This window comes from Vombatus ursinus, unplaced genomic scaffold, assembly GCF_900497805.2.
Source record: "Vombatus ursinus unplaced genomic scaffold, bare-nosed wombat genome assembly UNPS02014832.1, whole genome shotgun sequence".
NCBI classification, from domain to species: Eukaryota; Metazoa; Chordata; class Mammalia; order Diprotodontia; family Vombatidae; genus Vombatus; species Vombatus ursinus.
Window position 1 is genome coordinate 47180988 of NW_020954610.1, and position 22401 is coordinate 47203388.

The window sequence follows — 22401 nt, forward strand, 5'->3', positions numbered from 1 at the left end:
CATTTCAGTTGTAATTTCACCCACTGAATTTAGGAAAAAACTTAATGCCTTTTCATTCCTCTATGAGAAGCACTGGGAAATTGGCATCTAGTCCTAATGCTACACTGGAGTTATATCTTGTGACTAGAAAAGTCATGCAGAGCCTCAGTTTCTTAGAATGCTAAATGGTAGTTATTTTAATTATTCTTTGGTATTTCAAATTGATACTGTGAGATATAAAATAATGAAAAGAGCACTGAATCTAGGATTCAGAAGACCTTCCTGAGTTCAAGATTCATCTCTGCCACTAGGTAACTGTTAGATATATTATGACTATGCCCAAATTGCCTCAGCTCTCTTAAACTTGTGGAAAGACATACATGAAGGTGTTAGTCTGTAAGGTTAAAAATCTAACATTTTACATATGAATCTTTCTTAAAGAGAGGATCAAAATGAGTATTTTTCATTTTTTAAAAAATTTTAATTGTTTTTATATTTTTAAAAAATTTTGATTTCCAAATTCTCTCTCTACCTTTCTCTCCTCCCCACTCCTTGAGAAGACAAACAATTTGATAAAAGTTATACATGTGCAGACATGCAAAACATATTTCCATATTAGTTATGTGAAAGAAAACAGACAAAAAGAGAAAGAAAAAAAAGAAAGTAAAAAACAAAACAGTATGCTTTCAATCTGCATTTAGACTCCATCAGTTCTTTCTCTGTAGATGGATTGCATTTTTCATCATAAGTCCTTCAGGATTATCTTGAGTCTTTGAGTTGTTGGGAGTAGCTAAGTCATTCATAGTTGAATATTGCTGTTACTGTGTACAATCTTCTCTTGGTTCTGCATATTTCACTTTGCGTTAGTTCATGTATGTCTTTCCAGATTTTTCTGACAGCATCCTGCTCATCATTTCTTGTAGCACAATAGTATTCCAACAAAATCATATACCTGTACTTGTTCAGCCAATCTCCAATTGATGGGTATCCCCTCAATTTCCAATTCTTTGCTACCACAAAAAGAGTTGCTATAGATATTTTGTGCATATAGGTCCTTTTCCTTTTTTTAAAAATCACTTTGGGATACAGATCTAGTTGTGGTACTGCTGGGACCAAGAGTATGCATGGTTTTATAGCTCTTTGGGCATAGTTCTGAATTGCGCTCCAGAATGGTTGGATCAGTTTACACTTCCATCAACAGTGCATTAGTGTCCCAATTTTCCCACATCCCCTCCAACATTTATCATTTTCTTTTTCTGTCATATTAGCCAATCTGATTGGTGTTAGGTGGTACCTTAGCGTTGTCTTAATTTGTATTTCTCTAATCAATAGTGATTTAGAGCATTTTTTCACATGACTTTAGATAGCTTTGATTTCTTCATCTGAAAACTACCTGTTTATATCCTTTGGTCATTTATCAATTAGGGAATGACTCATATTATACATTTGACTCAGTTTTCTATATATTTGAGAGATGAGACCTCTATCAGAGAAACTTGCTGTAAAATCCCTCCCCCCCCACCCCGTTTTCTGCTTTCCTTCTAATCTTGTATCTCTTGTTTGGTCTTAAATTCTTCTCTTATCCATACATCTAGCAGGTAAACTATTTCACACTCCTCTAATTTTCTTATGGTATCACCCTTTATGTCTAATCATGTCCCATTTTGACCTCATCTTGGAATATGGTGTGAGGTATGGGTCTATACCTAATTTCTGCCAAACTGCTTTCCAATTTTCCCCGCAGTTTTTGTTATATAGTGAGTTCTTGTCCCCAAAGTCTGGATTTTTGCATTTATCAAACAGAAGATTATTTTGGTAGTTTGGTAGTATGTATTATGTACCTAATCTATTCCACTTATCCACCATTCTGTTTCTTAGTCAGTAGCAGATTGTTTTGATGATTATTGCTTTGTAATACAATTTGAGATCTGGTTCTGCTAGACTACCTTTCTTCGCACTTTTTCCTCCCTTAATTTCCTTGATATTCTTGACCTTTCATTCTTCCAGGTGAATTTTGCTATTATTTTTTCTAGCTGTATAAATAATTTTTTGGTTTGGCATAGGTATGGCATTGAATAAATATATTAATTTAGATAGAGTTGTCATTATATTATGGCTTGGCCTACCCATGAACAGTATTTTTCCTGTTGTTTAGATCTATTTGTGTTAAAAGTGTTTTGTAATTATGTTCATATGGTTTCTGGGTTTGTCTTGGCAAGGATACTCCCAAGTATTATATATTGTCTATAGTTATTTTAGATGGAATTTCTCTTTTTATCTCTTGCTGCTGTACTTTGTTGGTAATATACAGAAATGCTGATGTGGGTTTATTTTATATCCTGTGACTTTGCTAAAGTTGTTAATTATTTCAACTAGTTTTTTAGTTGATTTAGTTGATCATCTGGGGATGAAAATTCTTAATTCATTGTTTTGGAACGAAATATTTATTTTCTGAAGGTCAGTGGTAGACAAGGAGAGTGAAAAGGAAACATGTGAGAAGACTGCCTTACATCAGTAACATATGTTTGGAAACAGTAGGAAATTTCTAATTTGCATTTATGTTGACTGCAAAGCTGAAATTTCTCATTAAAAATAAATGAGAAGCACAGATGAACTGTCATTATCTAGTGTAGATGATATGTATAAATAATAATAGTTCACATTTATATAGTACTTTAAGGTTACAAAGTGCTTCAAATACATTCATAATCACATTACATAATAATAATCATAAATAACCTTGTGATCTAGGTAGTGTAAGTATTACTATTCCCATTTTACAGATGTAGAAGCTGAGCCTCAGAGGGATTTAATAACTTTCCCAGAGTCACACAGTTAGTAAGTTTTGGAGTTGTCTCTTGATCCTGTGTGTTTTACTCTAAGACTACTATGCCTTCTAATATGCCGTAATGCTCTTTGGCCTTTTTGATAACATTAGATGAAGCTAGTAAATTTACCTGCTGGAATATTCTAAGCAACATTTCTAGGATGTGCTAGAATGTAAGGTATACTATACTTAATGCCTAGGAAGCTACAAAAACCACTCTCTTTTGTACTTTATCTTTTTCCCCATTTAAAAGGAAAATATATGGAGAATGCTCTAACCTCTACCTACATCCAGAAACCATTCCTTTATAAGGAGGACTCAATTTCCATATTTAGCAAATTAGGTTATCCTCCTTCAGAGTACATTTCTACTGTTGAATGCCATATTCTCTAGGATTTAACTTGAAATTGGGAACCTTGTCACCTTTGCTTTTTTTTTAAACCCTATAGATCAGATGTCCCCTGATTTATTTTTTATAATAAAAAAATGAAAGTGGAAAATAGAGCAAGCATTGAGGCATGATGGCATCGGAAGGAAAAAGTGGCCTGGATGTTTTTATGATTATGTAAATTAATAGGCTTTGACCAGACTGTCCCTAGTTACACTAAAGGTTTGAAGGCAATGTCAGCTAATCCAATGTTATTCCCAATTTTCTTTTTAATTTTAAAAACTAATTTAGAAATTTAGTATGTTAAAGGAGCAATAATTGTGTTTTTTTTCCCAATGGAAACTGAAAGCCAAAAGCCAAAGCAGAGAGTCCTATTAGTACCAGGAAGTATACCCACACATAAAAGAGTATGAAATGTCTTTGGACAAGATAAATTAAGTGTTTTTTTTTTAATTAAGCAGTTTTTAATGAAATAGGTGAAGATATTTCCTTTCCTTCCCTCTTCCCCAATGAAACTGGTATTTAAGTTGAAAAAAGCTATCTTCTAGATGGTTTGGTTTTTTTTGGTTTGAATTATTTTTTTGCCCTAGATACTATTTTGTGTTTTTAATAACATATACAAGAATTGATTTGCAATTTGATATAAAATATTACTTTTATGATTCTGCATTAGTAGATACCACGTGGATAATCTATTCAAATAGATTTATTAGTAAATTTAGACCATAAAATATTAGAGTTGTGAGAGACTTTAGGAATTATTTATTCTGTTTTCTAGATGAGAAAACTGAGGCCTAGAGAAGTTAAATGACTTGTCTAGGTCACATAGCAACATTAGGAGTAGAATCTACCTCTCCTAATTTCCATTCTATTGCTAACCATTCTGTCAATCTGCCATTCTGTAAGGTATCCCTTGGGATATTCTTGACATATTGTGGGTACTGTGCCCAAAGGTACATAAATTTTGATTACTGAAACCTGGCAAGATATCTTGGGGTTAATGGGTGAGATTTCTTTCTTAAGGACCATGCCTTAAACCCACATCATTCTGGCTGTCATTGATTGACCAATAACTGAGCCCTGGTGGCTCAGAGTGAGCATAAATAGCAATTGTTTTTGTTTTGGCCAGAAACCTTGAGGATCTTCCCCTCCCTGATTGTGGGGGTTTTTTTTTTTGACTAGGTAAAAGAGGCCATTCTTTGCCTCAGTAGCCAGTACATATATTGTTTTCTGGTTTTTTTTTTTTAAACTTTTTTCGGTATCAGTTCATATAGATCTTTCCATGCTTCTCTGAATTCATCCCATTTGTCTCTTACTACAGCACAATAATATTCTGTTGTATTTATGTACCACATCTAGGGTAGCTATTTCTCAATCAATGAGCATCTACTTTGTTTCCAATTCTTTCTACCACAGAAGTGCTGCTATTTGGATATATCTGGGGATTTTCTTCTCATTCGGCTTCTTGGAGTAATAGCCCAATAGTGGAATCTCTGAATCAAAGAGCATGGGCATTTCACTCACTTTATTTGCATAATTCCACATTGTTTTCTAAAATCGTTTTTATTGCTTTACAACTCTACCAGCAATGCACTAGTATCATCTTTCTTCCTACAACTCTCCTAACATTGACTATTCCCATATTTTCTTGTCTCAGAGACATTTTTGTTTTTTGTTTGTTTGCTTGTTTGGGGAGAATGGTGGGGGGAGGGGGAATAATGATTCCAAAAATAAGAGAAATAATAGTGAAGCATTTATAAAATACAGAAAAGACAACAAAAGAAATTCAGAGAGAGGGATAAGCAGAATATTATTGGAATTACTCTGTTAAACTTGTTCTTACCAGCCATCATATGGTTTAGTGGATAGAAGGCTAAGTTTGGGATCAGGAAGAACTGAGTTCAAATCCTGCCTCAAATACTTATTCAGCTCTGTGACACTGAGCGAGTTATTTAACTTATCTTTAGTTAACTTCTCTCAGCCTCAGTTCCCTCATTTATAAAATTATATTACATTGTAAGTTGTAATTATAAGTTAATTTTTGTAAAACTCTGTATAAACCTTAAAATGCTATATAAATGTTGGTTATTATTATTTTTTAAAACAAAACTTTCCATAATTGAGATCACAGTTTCATATGAAATTCTGTTTCTGTTTATTCTGTATGGAGAGATCATATTTATTGATGTCTGTCAAGTTCATAATAAAAACTGTTTTAGATGATATCATTTTGTGATTTCATCAGCTCTCATGAGTTCTGTTGTTCATCTCTAATATAGATAATTCCCAGATCTAGATCTATACCTATATCATATCTGAACGTATGTAAATATATATTTGTTTTTCTTTCTTTCTCTTGTCTCTTTCCTGAGCTCCAGTCCCACCCCACCAAATGCTTTTTGGACATCTGAAAGTAGATATTCTACACACATCTCAAACTCAACTTGCAGAGAATTCATTATCAGTTTCCCCAAACCCTCCCGTCTTCTCAACTTGCCTATTACTATCGTTTGTAATACTATCTTCCCAATCAATTAACAAGCATTTATCAAGTGCCTAGTATGTGCCAGCAGTGTACTCAGTACTGGAGACACAAAGAATGAAAAAAATTTTTTTTCTGTTCTCAAGGAACTCACAGTCTTATCACTCAGGCTTGCAACCACCACGTGATCCTGGATTCCTCACTTTGCTCGCATATCCGTTCTGTTGCCAGATCTTATCCTTATCCTTCCTTCACAACATCTCTCATATATGCCCCCTCCTCTCCACCCTCCACAACCACCACCTTAGTTCAGGACCCTATCACTCCTCACCTGGCCTATTGCAGTAGCTTTAAAATTAGTTTCCCTGCCTCAGTTCCATCCCCATTTGAATCCATTGTCCCCTCAACTGCCAGAGTAGTTCTTCTGAAGTGTAGCTTTGACCATGTCACAGCACTTCCCCATCCTAATCAGTCATCTCCAGTGCCTCTCTGTTATATCTAAGATCAAATATGAAATGCTCTTGGCGTATAAAGCTCTTCATAATCTGGCACCTTCCTACCTTTCCAGTCTTTTTACTTTTTACATTCCTCTGCATACTGTACAATCTAGACTCTTGGCCCTACTTGCTGTTCCTTACACAAAAACACTCCATTTCACCTCTGTTCTTTTGTACTAACTACCCTTCATTCCTTGACTGATCTTTCTCCTCACCTCCTATTCTTAGTTCCTTTAAGCCTCAGCTTAAATCCCACCTTCTGCAGAAAGCCTTATGCAGTCTCCCTAGCAGGTAGTCTGTTTTTCGCTGACATTGCCTTCTGTGGACTGCATGTTTTTTATATGTACCTAGTTACTTACGTTTCTCTCGCATTAGAATGTGAGCTCTTTGAGGGAAGGGACTGTTTTTGCCTTTTTTTGAATCCTACCCGCTAAGCACAATGCCTGGCATGTAGTAAGTAAGCACTTGATCGATGCTTGTTGTCTGGACCTGTCTTGATTTTATACCTGATCATTTGGACTTATCAGTTCAAGTAGGGTAAAAGATCCTTTCATCCAGAAAACCCTATTTGGTATTAAGATTTTTGAAGGGGAAGGGACTGTTTCACATTTTCCATCTGGATTGCAACAAAGAGGAAAATTTAGGCATTTTTGAGAAGTGATGTAGACCATAAAAGCAGGAGAAGGACTGTTAAAATTTTCTAACAGAATAGTTAACTCTAAAAATAGCTCCATACTTTCCAATTCCATCTGTAAACTCAAGTTGTTGCCTTCCTTGAAATAAAATCATGTGTTTGTTCTCCTGGGCAAAATCTACTACCTAAAGTAACCATATTTCTGACAACAAGACTGGGAATGGTGCTAGAGGACAGAGTCAGGGATGAGAGAAATTAAGAAGAATAATTCTCTTTGTTCCTCTGTTTCTCCCAAGATTTCCTGGATCAGTCTTGAAGGGGTAGTTGCAACTAGGACTTAGCTTCAGAAAGGACCCTGTTCTTTTTCTGTGTGTTTGTGTGTGCGCGCGCATGCGTGTGTGTCGTAGGCTGAATTTGGTAGCTTTCAGAGCTAGAAATGTTTCTTTTCTTTTTTTTTTTTAAAGCCTTCTGGTTTTCTACCATATGTTTTTCTAATTGATGAAGCATGGTTCAGAACTGTTCTTAAATCATTTGGTAAAACTCAGTTGTTTCACAAGCATGTATTAGATGTGTACTATGTGTAAGACAGTGCTGGTAGAAATACAGTTTAAAGCAATAACGTAGAGTTCTTGCCTATAATGTATAAGTACCAAGGAGATATCCAGATAAAAATGTGAGAAGTTTGAGGAGGAAGAGAAAAATTTCTGGTGGAGTGACCAGGAGAAAAATTATGGAAGAGGGAGTATGTCAGCAGGGCCTTGAGGAAGAGAGAAGACCACAGGATTACAGATTTAAAGTAGAAAAGGGCCTTCTACTCCAAATTCCCTTATGTTACATTTAAGGTTCAGGGAAGTGATGTTAGCCAAAGTCACCCAGGTAATAATATCAAGGCAGTGTCAGGATATCAGAAGGCAGACATGTATTGTGCTTTCCAGTCACAGGGGTGGCCTGCACAGGTGAAAGTGTAGAACAAGATTGGGGTACACTTAGAAGTTCAGTTTCATTGGTATATAGACTAATGTGAAGGGGAAGTAGATGAATAGAGGTAACACTAGATTGGAGTCCGATTACACAATGGCTTAAGTGCCAAGATTAGCAGTTTGTATTATTTCCTATAATTAAGGAGGAGTCTTTTTTTTTTTTTTAAATGATGGTCTTGGGGCAGGAGAAAGACATATTATTAAGAGGATAATTTTGCTAGTGGTATGAAGGATTTGTTGGAAAGGAGGAAGAACTAAGAGGCCAGGAGCCTTATTAGGAGAGTATTATGGTAGTCAAGGTGAGAAAGGATAAAGGCCTAAACTAGGGTGATGGGAGAATGATTGGAAAAAAGATCATTTGCTCTCTCTGGATTTCTGTTTCTTCATCTCTAAAATGAGAGAGTTGCATTTTTTTTTTTTGAAGATCCTAGTATCTTCTGTGAGATGTGTAAGATATTATAAGGTAGTAATGGCAGGACCTAACAACTGATTAGATATACATTAGATGTGAAGGAGAAAGAGAAACAAGGTGACTGAGGTTTCAGGCTGCCATCAACAAGAAGAGGGAAGTTGGGTAGAGTGTTTGTGAAGTAGATGAGATCAGTTGACTTTTGTTTGGGGTGCCAGCAAGATAACCATGTGGAAATGTCCAGCAGGACTATAGTTCTGGAGATTTGTCACGTGTCAGTAAGTGGATTTGGGAGTCATCTACAGAGAGCTGATAATTAACGTCAGCCTAGAGGATGAGATCATGAGGGAGGACCATGCGCAGGGCCAAGAGAAGAGAGCCAAGGAGAGAATCTTGATGGATTCCCACACTAAAGAGTTGCAGGGAGAACAGGGCACAGGGAGCAGTCAGGCTTGTGACAGAACTAGAAGAGTGTCATTGTTACTGTTATTGTGCTGTTGGCACTGGGGGCTTTATAAGAGACCTGTATAGATATTCTTTCTAATACTCCCATTCCCACTTCCAACAGTGGGCCAGAGTTTTCACGTGGACTTGGCAGCTATTATGTGTGTACGTGTTTTTAGATTTCACTTCCTTTCTCCACGTCATTCCTACTGCCTGCCTTGAAACCTGCTTTCATAGTGTGTTTTCTAAGATTATCAATTAGAAGATGAGGTACTTTACACTAAACTTAGATAGTAGTGAGTGACATTTTCATTTATAATTATTAAGTGACAATTTCAAGTTTATATTCATTAATGTATGATTGATGTGAGGGGCGAGTCAGAAGAAAGGCCTATAGCACAGAGAACATGGTTTCCCCAGCAAGTATAAGATCTCTGGGATTCAAAAGAGAGAAGACATTTTCATAGAAATAGGAATTTTGGAACACATGTGGAATTTTCATGGATAACATTGGTAAAACCTAATATTTCTTACAGTTGGCTCTCTTTTTTTTTTGCTAAAATTCTCTAGGTAAAAACAGTTTTCTAGAGCATTACTACAAATCTTTATAGGTATATTTTTGTCCAGATAGTTTGGTGAAACTATGATGATGATAAAAATTCTTAAAACATTTAATAACTCTTCCTGTCAATTATAACTGTACAAATATAGTAGTACCAATTGTGATTATCCAGGTGTATTCTATGAAGGTTATGGAGTTCATGAATTATGTTCCTACCTAGCTAACATGACACTCATGTAGGTGCAATAAATTTAGAACTGGGATGGCACAGAGAACACTACATAATTACAGGAGAAACTCATTTGAAGGAGAATTACTTGAAGGTCACCTGCAATTTAATCTGTCCAGAATATAACTAAAAATAATCATAAGAGAGGAAAATATTTCTGTCGAGAATTTTTACAGCATTTTAAGATTAAGCCATCATTGCTAATCCTTTATAATTACAAAGTAATATCTGTCATCATAGCAACACATTGTCAATAATGCTATCATATATTTTCTTTGTTTCTTCACCTCTGCCCTTCTTGATGGAGTTGGTAGGAATTGTATTTTATTATAAATGATATTTGCTAATTCAGAACAGCAACTTTTCCAATATATGTATGAAGTAAAAATTAAAGGAGTCAGTGATTTGTGGTAATATAATGATACTGATGCTAAACAGTTTTTTATTTCTACCTTCAGATCTATTTACTTAATCCTCATAGTATCTCTTAGAGAAATGTTCCCTGATTTCCCAGATCATGAAATTGAAGCCAAGAGATGAAAGAAATTGCCCAAGGCTGCCTTTCCAATGTAATCCATGTATAAAAGCTAGAGACTTGATTTTCAGTTCTGTCTTTTTAGGGTCCTCTTCTCAATATAAATGAAAATGGTTCTAGGAGTTGATTCAAAATGTAGTATTGGAGTCACATCCCTGCCCCTAGTGTTTAACCTAGCAGGACTCTATTATAGTATTGGTGTTGTGAAACAAAGATGTCAACTATATCTGTGCTGTGATTAGAATTCTGTAGTTGTACAGGGAGTCTGCGTGTGTAATTTAACCTAAGTTCTTTAAAGTTCACAATCATTTTACTCTTTGCCATACTTAAGGAGACTCACCCCAGTAACATCTCTTTATAGGGCATTTTGCTGTTTGATAAAGCCCAGTTTAACCAGTTAGGACCAATGAGTCTTAGGAGAACAAAGACTCTTGAGAACTTAATCTAGGCTATCTGCCTGGATCTAGAGAGGATTTTATCAATATTCTCCTAGACTAATGACTAGACTAGTCCTATTTTTAGATTTCCATAAAGGAGAGACCATAGTTTCAGTGAAGTTACATGATATAGTGGAAAGAATGCTAGACTTGGAGTCAGGAGGGCCTGGATTGAATTCTGGCTCTGACTTAGACTTTAAGCTTAGTTTTCTCATTGGCAAAATGAGATTAATCATACTTACATCACCTACCTCAAAGGTTATTGTAAATGAAAAGCACTCTGCAAGTGTTAAACGACTATGTGATTGGTAATAGTAGTAGGAATAGTGGCAGCATCAATAGTAACAGCTATTATTGTTATCACAGTAATTCATCCAGGTACATAATACCCATTTTAGAAGAAAGATCATCTATGTCTAACCTAAATCCTTCATGCTCCAGTTTGGCCATTTCCTTTTAATGTGCTCTCAGTGGAAATAGAAATGATCAAGTTAACAGTTTTTATTTCTTCTGTGATTTACTCAGCTCCTCCTTCATTCTGTTTTTCTTCTTGAAGATTCAGCAAAGTTTGACTTGGCCAAACCAAATGAGGAAGCTTGGTCCAGAGGGGTATTCAGTGCCTGCTTTTGGACTTTTGTGTTGATACCAGTGCTTTGTTAGTAAAATGCAAAGTTCCTTTAGGACTGGAAAGTTTCATTTTCTGTTTTTGTATCTTCTGTATCCGGCACAGTGCCTGGCACATGGGAGGCACTTATTAATCACTGTTTGTTGATTAATTGATTGGTAGTTTCATTCCAGCACATTCCTCTGATGATCCTGAGGCTTATCACTATCCTATCACTTAATGGATTCCTGGGTGTAAATGTCAGGAAGTTTTTTTTTTTAAATCCATCCCTCTCTGAAGGGTTTTATCAAACAGAGGATTTTTGTAAACATAAGCTGAGTTATCATTGGGGGGGAAAATAGGGCTGTGCTTAAGGTAGACATTGGTATCTTATCTCCACATACTAGATATGTGATGCTTTATCCTGTGTATTTATCATCCACATATCTGATACTTTCCATCTAGGATTCTAATTAGTCTGTTTTAGCTCCAAAATTACATGCTCTTACATGCCTATGATTATCTCAATAGGATTAGCGACTTTCTCCCCCATAAAGATAATTGAGATCTCTCACTGGTGGCATATTTTTATTACTGGAACAGGCCCCCCTCCATTATCCCCCAAACCCTTTATTGTTTTTCAGTAATAGCTTTTTAGCTGCATTCTTAAAGCAAAATGTTCAGGAATCATTCAGAGGAAGAATTCTACCATCATTATGCACACACCATAATAACAGTTATGCTTTTTCTTTCTCTCTTGTGATGGCAGGTGCCTGGAGATTTGAGTCAAACATCTGAAGACCAAAGTTTGTCAGATTTTGAAATGTAAGTCTTTAGCATCTTAAGATGTACTTTAAAGATGTACTTTAAAATGTACTTAAGATGTACTTTAAAGATGTACTTTAAAATGGAAATGGTTTAATTTGGCTAACACCCAATGCCAGGTTTATCCCTGAGCCATTATACCATAAGGAGAAAAAAAAATTGCTGTTCAGATCTCAAAAGGGTTCAGATCTCAAGTTGATCACTTGATATGACAAACCTAGTCTTGGTATTTTGATTTTTATAAACACACACATATGTGTTTAGAAAAAAGAGATGGGCTGGTAATGTAATGATAACAAGAGAGAGTAGGTAAATAGTTTAAGTGATACATTGTTATCCTTCTACTACAAAATAAGAAGGCCTCTAACACCTTAGATATCTAATTCAATTAAACAAATGTTAGATATTATATATGTGCAGTGCTAAACATAGACTATAAAACCCCTGAAGGTTCTCAAGATATTGAGATGAAAAATAACACAATCCCTCCCATAAATTTGCACAGAATGTGGGCTGGTTATAATGGCACACCCACCTCATGATCTGTGAGGTCCTTTCCTCAAAGAGTTTATAATCTATGTGAACACAAATAATGATATTACTAATGAGGATATACATAAAAAAGGTCAAGATTGAGAGAATAGGGAAGGGGAGAGATCACTTCTAACTGGGGAGAGATCCTCCTTGAGTAGATTCTAAATGAAGTTTGCGTGGATTCTCTTTGGACAATTTATAGGAAAGTGTGAACAAAAATTTCATGAGGTAAATTGTTAAGAGTTTGAGATACCCATCAGTGATAGGAGTATACAAACTGATGAAATCATAAATCTATTATAATATCAAAGGTAAACAGTTTACTTGTTATTTTGTGAGTTGGGTAAAAGGAGGTAGTATTAAGAATAACAAAAGCCTGAGCATCTCACTTCCATGAAATACACAGAACAGGAAGAATTTTGCAGCAGTCTTTCTTGAATGTTTAGCATTCATCTTTAGTCATGGTCAAATAACTCATCTATAATCCAAAGAACAGGCTGATCTCCCTTCTGGAATCAAAGAGGAAGGGACTTGAGGAATGACTCTCTACTCCATAGAGTTATAAGGGAAAAATGAAATGTTCTTTTGAAAAATAGAAGAGAAGTTTCAGAGGAAAAGAAGTCTGAAGAAGCAGATGGGTATCTTTACTTCTGAGGTGGGAGAGTAAAATGTTAGAGGAGAAAGAGAAGAATCACTGAATGTTTGGAGCTCAGTACTCTTCCCAAAGACAAGGGCTTTGGACCCTCTCAGGAAAAAACAGAAACAAAACAAAAACGACTGTTTGTTCTTCAACCAATGATGTCAGGTGCAAGATTATTATCAGAGGAAGAAATAAGGGCCTCCTTGCTGATGGGTACTGACTGAGGCAACTGTTTGGCAATCTGACATTAGCACCACAGAGGTCTCATGTATTCCTGGGTCAGGTATCCAGATCATCATAGAGAATCACTAAGACTGATCAAACTGGATGCCTGCCACTCCTTTCATGATGGCAACAAATCTTACTGTAAGAAGGCTTCTGGAAAGCATTGCTAAGGGATATGAAATCTTGGGGAAGAAACTGAAATCCTTAGGAGCACAAGTGATGTTTTCTTCACTGCTGCCACTGAAAGCAAGGACCATTGAAGACAGAGGTAGAATTGCAAGAGACCACCTGGTTAAGAAGCTAGTGAATGAGAAGGGGATTTTGACTTTTGGACTTGGAATGTAGGAGTGATGAGCTCATGTTCAGTCCCCTACATCTCTAGCCCAGGGCTAGTAAATATGCACTTGCCACGATTTTTGTAATCTGTTCAAAAGAGGAAGGGAGAAAGCTATATGTGTATATCTTTCAATCCAGATATCATAGAGAATAGCTGGATTGCAGGAAGAATGAGAGCAGTAATTTATAGAAGACAAAATCCAGTTAGTCAGTAAACGTTTATTAAATCCCTTCTCTGTTCCAGGTACTTGACTAAGTGTTGGGGATACAAGATAAGCAAAAGACAATCCCTGCTTTCAAGGAGCTCGTAGTCTAATAGGGGAAACAATATGCAAACAACTGTATACGGTCAAATTATGTACAGTATAAATGGGAAATAATCAACAATGAGAGGGCTCTAGAATTAAGGGGGATCAGGAGAGCCTTTCTGGAGAAGGCAGAATTTTAGCTGGGACTTGAAGGAAGCCAGGGAAGCCAAGAGATAGAGATAAAGAGGAAGAGCATTCAAGTCATGAAGGACAGCCAGTAAAAATGCCTGGAGATGGAAATCAGGAGATAGACTTTCTTGTTTGTGGTACATCAAGGAGTCCAGTGTTACTGGATCAAAGAGTACATGGAGGACCATGAGGTGTAAGAAGTCTGGAAATGTAGGGGGGTGGAGGTTATGAAGGGTTTCAAATGCCAAACAGAGGGCTTTATATTTGATCCTGCAGGTGACAGAGAGCCACTGCAATTTATTTAGTGGTAGAGTGACATGGTCAGATCTTCACTTTAGGTAGATCAATTTGATAGCTGAGTGGAGGATGGATTATTGTGGGGAGAGACTTGTGGCAGGAGACCAATCAGCAAGCTGGTTTGTTGAATTTGAAATGATATGATGGTGCTTCAGGTGAGAAATTGGTGCTATGGAACTAGTTACGGAAAATTTCAGGGATGAAGATATAGATTGGAATATCATCCAAATGTGAGATGATTGAAGTCGTGCAGGATAATGAGATTTCCCAATGATTAGTTTTCTAGGGAAGGAAAGCATGATGGAAGGGGCTTCCAAAGGCAGTGCAGCTGGTAGGAAATGGGGAGAAGACTGTGAAGACTTGAAACAGTATCATCAATGCATTAAAGGTTGCAAAACTGTGGTGTAACATCATTCGGTTGATTGCCCATTTATAACATTATTTCTCTGGACCTTTTTTCAAGACTTATTAATCATACAAATTGAGGCATTAGATTGCTAGATAAAAAAATGGTGCTCAGTAAATATTTTTAAGTTAAAATGTTAGAGTTAATTGTGGCAAAAATGAAAAACATTATCTGTGTGATTAGGGAAAAATTGTTGTTTTCCTTCTGATCAATCTAGGTACTCTTCATAGAATAGGTGGGATGTAAGGAACTATTTAAATTATATTAAAGAGTTTGCTAAAAGAGCAATTAGGCATAATGATCAGATCATAAAAATACTCATGTTCTGTATATGAATTAGAAATAAAAATCTGTATTATACTGATTGCCATCTTAACTTTATCATGATGAAAGTTGACATAAACATTGAACTAAAAAAATTCACTTGATTCACTTGTCTTTTTTTTTTTTTATTCACATGGCTTGGTTTGAGAAGCAAACTTAGCTTTGACTTTGTTTCATGATCTATTTAAGAAAAATAATAGCCAGATACTGAAGAGCTTCACCATTTCCCATCAGTATCTGGTTGATCTACATCAATGACCATCCTTTAACCATTCATTATTACCTGTGATAGACTGTAGTTTATTGTTTACAAGTAGAATTGTGGAGAATTTCTTTTGTGTAAGAGGATTGGCCTTGAATTTTGTTGCTACTTACATGAAAATTTCTTTAGAAGCATATCTTCTCCAAAATTTCTAGGGATGGTATTTTGAGATATCTGGAGAACATGTGCAAATAGTACTTCTTTATCTTCCCCACAGTCTCCAACACAGAAGAAAGAAAGGAATGATTTGTGTTTGTATGCATAGAGAATGGAAGCTTTTTATATGTATTTTATATATCTGGTATATCTAAATTCTCTTTCTTTTCTGAATCTCTGACCCAATGATCAATAAAATTGTTCTACTAATAAAAATGTAAACATAAGAGCATCCTTGTTGAAAGTTTTCTAGCCAGGGAGTTATATGATGAAACTAGTATTTTAGGGAAATCATTATGATATATATATATATACAGGAAAGTTTGGAGAAGGGAGAGGGAAGCAGAGATGTTAAGTTTGGTTTTTAAATATGTTCAGCATGATGGTGCTTCAAGTGAGAAATTGGTGCTGTGGAACTAGTTAGGGAAAGTGTCAGGGATGGAGATATAAATTGGAACATCATCCAAATGGGAGATAATTGAAGTCATGAAAGTGATTGGAGGGAGAAAAAGAGCTAAGAATTGCTGTGTGAACCCTGTGAGAATGCTTGTAGTTAGAGGTAGAGAAAAGTATCCCCAAAAGGATCAGTCATAAATTAATGCAAGGTATTGTAGAGTCAGAAAGAAGAGTTTTATTATGGAGTGGATCATAAGACTTACTATCTGCATCAAATGGTATATAAAGATCAGAAGAATGGTCAAAAGGATGAGCTATGAGTAAATAGAAGAAAATTAAGTAATAAAATGAGGTAGAAAAAAATAAAACTCTTCTCCCCTCCAATAGGGAAGACTTTTATGTACTTTTGAAGGCGTGTGATTAAGATCCAATGAAGAAGAGCAAATGAAATTAAGAGGGATTGTTATCTGTAAAGGATAGTGTGGTGGTTGAGGACGGGTTGAGGAAAATGTAGAGAGTATGAAACAAATTCCATAGGAAGTGCAATAAATAGCCAGCTTGAAGATAGACGACATATATTTGTATAGGCCAGTTATTCACAGCCCTGAGACTTTATTCAACAGACCTCTTATGGCATGCACTTAAAGGAGCAATATTGAAGTTAGAGAGGACAGAAGTAATCTAACTGTAAGAGTAAAAGAATGGAGTATTAAAAAAATGAGAGTCGAAGGGTGTTGGGGCAGTATTGAGTTTTAGCCATGCAATAAGGCTTTGTTTTTGTTGTTGGCTTGTTTCAGTCATGTCTGATTCTTTGTGACCCCATTTGAGGTTTTCTTGGCAAAGGCTTAGTCACTTAAACGTAGCCAGGCAATAGTTAATATCCTAGATAGGATGAAGTGGGAGGGGCCAATAGATAAACTGAGTTTAAAGTCAAAGAACAGGTTCTGTAGGTATGAGGTTTCCTAAAAGCTGGTAAGTAGAGTCTAGTTTATAGTGACAAGTGATTGTAGAGATGTTGACCAAATGAAAACTCTTTAACCGTTTATATGTATTTTACTTCTAGGAGCTGCTGTTTCTCAAAATAGAATCCATGACTGGTGTGGAATTCAGTAATATGTATTGAGGTTATTTGACATGAAATCTGTATCATTTATAGTGACTTATAACTTTTAAGTGGATCTTTAAAGAATATACTGGAATATCTTCCTGATTGCAGTTATCTTTGTTATATTAGTTATGTCCTGAAATATTTTCATAGGGAAATTAAAGGAGATGACTCTGGGCACTTGTACCATTATTCTGACTTTGACAAAAGAAATTTCATTCGATGTACAAACTTATTTGGAGACTTCAAAATGCAGGGCTGTGCTTTGAGTATTAGGGGTGTGATCAATAAGTCTTATTTTCTTCCTGGAGGGGGTCACTACCTTAGAGCTGAGCTTAGATGAAATCCTGCCTCAGGAGATAGCTATTAGTTGGAGTGGTTTTTGCCTCTTTAAAATAAAATGCATTTTACACTAGAGGTTGAGAGAACATTGCATCACAAATACTTCCATAGTAAACATCTCAAATTGTGCTCTAAGTGCAAGAGTTAGAGAATTTTTATGTGCTGCTCTTTGGAGAGAACACTCTTGAAAATGCATTTACCACTACAACAGCTTTAATGAGCAGGAGGGTCTGGTACTCTCACAGCCATGCAATCCTATTTTTATAGTTAGGACACAGTTGATTTTGAATTGTTCCCATTGCCTATAATGCCGTCTGCTCTGCTATAATTTGGATCTAATCATTAGTAGAGAAAAAAAAATCTTTTTAAGCCAACTTTCCCATGAAGACAGTTTATGGACTGACACATTAGACTGAAATGGCTTTTTACTTAGTTTTAAATAAAAGCATATGTTGTAAATTGTTTTCTCTCAGTGATTCAAGTTAAAGGTGAAATCATTTGTTTAGCTTCATGATTTTTAAAACAATGAGGGACAGTGACCCATTTTGACCATTTTCTCTCTCTTTATTTTGGTTAGATCAAACCGAGCTCTGATAAATGTCTGGATTCCCTCTGTTTTTCTTCGGGGGAAGGCTGCTAATGCATTCCATGTATATCAGGTGAGCACCATTATTCTTAAGTAGACTTCAAAACTTCTCTAAGACTGTTTTATTGTTTTTCTTATTTTTACCATGTATGGTCTCTCTGTCTTAGAGACAGAACATTAAATACATATAAATCAGCTCCACTTCATTTCCTGGTTTTTTTCTTCTCTCTTTTCTCTGTCCTCCAGCCTCCTGTACTGTACATATTAAACTATAGAACCCATTGCAGGAAATGGTTTGTCTTTTAATTTTTCAGTCGGATAGTTCAGACAAAAATCTTTGACTAAGGAAGAAAAATTCTACCACCACCTGAGCTTGCTTGAAACCATACTCCTGTTGGCTTTAAGGGAACGACACATTAGAACGTCAGGTTCTTCCATTATTGTGACTAATGATTGAAGAGATGAATGGAAACTTCATAGCTTCTTTTCTAAGGTCTAGTAATGGTGGTAGAGTAGAATTGCTCCATATTTTGTACTTTTTAGATTGTCTTGTATACTTAAATTTTTTTCACTTTGATACATTGAGACAATAGTGTTTCTTTAGGGATTGATTTGTTTTGAGGATAAATTATTGGTTGATCCTGGTTATGATTGGTTGATTCTTCACTCCCTGTGTTGTAAGTTGGTTTTTCCAAACTTCCAAATACTTTCTGTGGTATCTTTCAAAAGTTCTATACTTATTTTTTATGAACTATGTGAAAAATCTTAATGCCTAATATCTTTTTACCTGGATATTAAATAATAAATGACTATAGTTACCTAATAATTAAGATGCCTCTCCTAAATTGCTCACCATCCTTGGCATTTTGGAGCAGGTTTTTTTTAGGGAATGCACACATTGTGTGAATAGCAGGTTTAGGTGCAGCTGCATATATATCTAATTTGAAATCCTGCTGATAGAAATGATTTTTTTTTGGCAAAGAAATCTGCAGAGGAAAGTTATTTTATCTTTCATGTTCAGCTAGGCAACAATATCAATATAATAAAAATTGGGAAAATTTGAGCTCTGGTTTAAAAAAAATAAATTAGAGAAAGCAGATTTCCACATATCCTCTTCCGTTCATTTCTTCCTCCTCTTACCCAAATCCTGAAAACAAAATAAAACAAACAAACAAACAACAACCCAAATCTTCTCCTGTCTGGATGTTTTCCAGTTCTGCTTTGAGGTCATGAGAAAGCAGTGAGGTGTTGCTTGGAAAATGAAAGAAGAAAGCAGACACTTCTATTTTAAAATGAAATTAGAATGTTCTATTACCTGAGAGGCTTCCATGACCTTTAAGAGCAAACAAATGTTTTTTATTTATTTTTCTTTGCCATGAAGATATTTGGGAATTTTCAGCCTTTGAAAGTAAGATCCAGAATGAAATGGATACAGAAAATATGTAGTTGCCAGGGAGATGGTTTCCACAGCACTTAATAGCATTAAAGCTACCTCTCTTCTGTTTTCTATATTCAGAGCTTTTTAGAGCTTTGTCCATCCTTCCTGAGCTTTGAGCATGCAATCCAGATTTAAGAGAACAAGAGAAATAATGTCTTTTATTGTAGTAAAAGTGGCCCTTTTGACATTTTGATATCTTTTTTGAGGTTGGAAAGTGTTACAACACTTTTTCTTTGTAGTATTATTTTTGCCCATTTTCTAGCATCAGTAGCACAGTTACTAACATCAGTAACACAATTACTGATCATCTTGTCTGATCAGTAATTGACAAGGCTACTCAATATGTGTTTAAAAGCATATTGGAAAACTTGCTTTTGAAAACTGTACCTGTGTGTGGTGCAAAGGAAATGACCTAAAAACATCAGTGCTGGCATATGTTATACCAGAGTATACTGCAAAGGATGCTGTGTTATTGACAACTCTGGTTGTATTTAGTTTGTCCCTGAAACAAATGAGTACCTTTTGGAAGCAAATATTATGGTTTTTAAGATTATCTAGAAGTAAATGTTTTCTGAAACCCACATTCCATTTGACAGTGTTTGTAGGGGCAATTGGAATCGTTATCTGCCTACAGTTCCTCTGTGTATGATGTACTTCAGTATGTTGTTTTCATTTACATTTGCTTAGTAAAACTCAGTTTACTTTTTTTTTTTAAAATGTGGCCATGATTTCTGAAAAGCACCTCTTTCAGCACTAGCTTCATTCCCTGTAGAGAACAGAGGATCTTTGTTGAATATTATGTATAGTAAAGAAGACCTACTCAGTATTTAAATTCTGGAAAAAGAATTAAATGACATCATTAATTTTGACGTATTTGTCCTGGCTTAACATATTTTTGGGGCTTGGGAAAGTGACATCTTTCCCCATCCTTTTTAATAATAGGTCCCAGAGTGTATAAGTAGGATATTTTTTGGGGGGGTCAGTTGGTGGTACTTTTGGACGTTGCATTTTGTTTTTTCTCAAATATTCCTTTCTGTCTTCCTTTCTAAGATGAAAGATTTACCCCATAGACACTTGTTTTTTATTTTATGTAGATGTCTCCCTTTTTGTACTTTGTCGGTCTGTAGCTAGGCAGATAAAGAATTCATTAAGCAGAAAAATATGAAATTGAGTTTGAAGCAGAAATGTGAAAACTAATGGTACCTCCAGGAGTTGGCATAAATCTTTCTTTCCAGGTAGGTTCCATTCCAACTTAAAAAAAATCAATATGATTGAAGCTTTAGCAAATCTCTCTCTTGTGTGTGTCGGGTCCCTTCGAATGTGACTTTTGTGTTTCGTGGGGGTCCTAAATCCAGCTCTGGATTTAATTTCCCATTTGGGTCTTTGATTTCTCTGTTGCGTTTTTAGCCAGCACTGGTTGGTTTGTGTGCTGCTATGATAAGATAAACTAGGGCGAAATCCATCTTTGTTCTTGCTGTCACCCCCCTCAAGAACCTTATATCTAGCAAGCTTGGGTATTTATACTACTGTGGCACGTTTGGTGGATTACAGTCAATAAACCTCTAGCCTATTTTTGCTCTTCTTGTAGCTCCTGGGAATGGAAGGCATAAGGAAACAGACCCAAAAAGTCTTGTTTTCTTTCCTTAACCAACAGGGCATTACAAATAGTTATCTTCCTATTTATCTCTGTCATATTTTTTTTTTAAATCTTACTAATCACGAAAAACAATTATTTTTTTCTTAGCTGATTAGGAGTTGGAGAAGCCATTACGTCTTGGTTTCAAATGGAAATAGTTGTAGAATAATTGCATGTTTTCTGTAGTATATGAGTTACCTTTCACTCTTCTTCCTCCATTAGACCCCATATCCAGTTTGTAAATTGGGGATAACCATTGTAACACCTACCTTTCAGGAAGGTGGTGCAGAAAGTGCTCTGCCAGCCTCAGAGCCCTTTACAAATGTGAGTCATTATTGTTATTCATTACCAACTGCTGCCCGTTCTGTACCCACTTGCCCAATATTCCTTCACCAATTCTTTCCTTTCTATCCCCCACTGTGTTGACTGTAGTTTAAGGACTCATTGAGTCTTGCCTAGACTACTGTCATGTTCTCTTCGGTAGTTTTCTATTTAATCCTCACATTGGCCAGTACTTTTAACCATTGCTTGAACAATCTTCCTGATGCCCTGTTGCTCTGATCATTTTATTCCTCTACTCAGAAGTTTCGGAAGTTCCCTACTGCCTACCAAATTATATATAAACTACTTATCCTGGCATTCAAAGCCTTCCACAATTTGGCTTCAACCTGAATTTCTAGACTAATTTAATTCTGCTTCTATCAGTCAACCAGTCAGTCTTCTGCAGTATTTCTCATATCTGTCTCCTCTCTTCTCACATAGGCACCATTACTTTAGTTCAGGCCCTCATTAACTTTAACCTGAACAATTTCATTAGCTTCTTAATTGACCTCTCTGCCGCTTCTTTCCTGTCTCTCTTTTGACCTCTATACAGCTGCCAAAGTGATTTTCCTAAAGCACAGTTCTGACTATATCATTCCCCACCCGTGCGTTCAGAAAGATCCAGTGACTCCCCATTGCCTCTAGGATAGAATACAGACTCTCCTCTTTGGCATTTAAAGCCGTTTGCGGTCTGGCTTCATTTTGTCTTCCCAGGCTTATTACGTAATCTGCTTCATGTTCTCTCTTCTGTTATAGCCCCACCAGCTTACATGCTGTCCTTCATATATGACATTCTGTCTCCTATCTTAGCTTTTGCACTGGTTCTCATCCTTATAAGGCCTAAAAGGAAGACACCACTTGCCTGGAAGGCCTATAATGGAGACTCAACACATGCTGATTGGTTGATTTCTTCAAGGCCTACCTCTTCTCCCATGAAGCTTTCTGTAGTGATCACCTATTCCATGCCACTCCTCAGAATTCTTAGTACTTTGAGGTCTGTATCCAAAGAGATCAAAGAAAAAGGAAAAGGACCTGTTTGTACGAAAATATTTATAGCAGTTTTTTTTGTGGGGGCAAAGAACTGGAAACTGAGGGGATGCCCATTAATTGGGGAATGGCTGAACAAGT

At 36.0% G+C, this 22401-nt stretch overlaps 1 protein-coding gene across 4 annotated transcripts in view; it reads left to right on the plus strand.

Moving 5' to 3' along the window:
- Positions 1 to 22401, plus strand: part of SNX29 (sorting nexin 29) — a 636216-nt gene that overhangs the window by 404109 nt on the left and 209706 nt on the right. For all 4 annotated transcript variants that reach the window (XM_027839088.1, XM_027839089.1, XM_027839091.1 and 1 more), the window contains 2 exons: positions 11777 to 11832; positions 17870 to 17951. In XM_027839088.1, coding sequence (XP_027694889.1) covers positions 11777 to 11832; positions 17870 to 17951 — 138 coding nt within the window. The remainder of the gene's footprint in view (positions 1 to 11776; positions 11833 to 17869; positions 17952 to 22401) is intronic.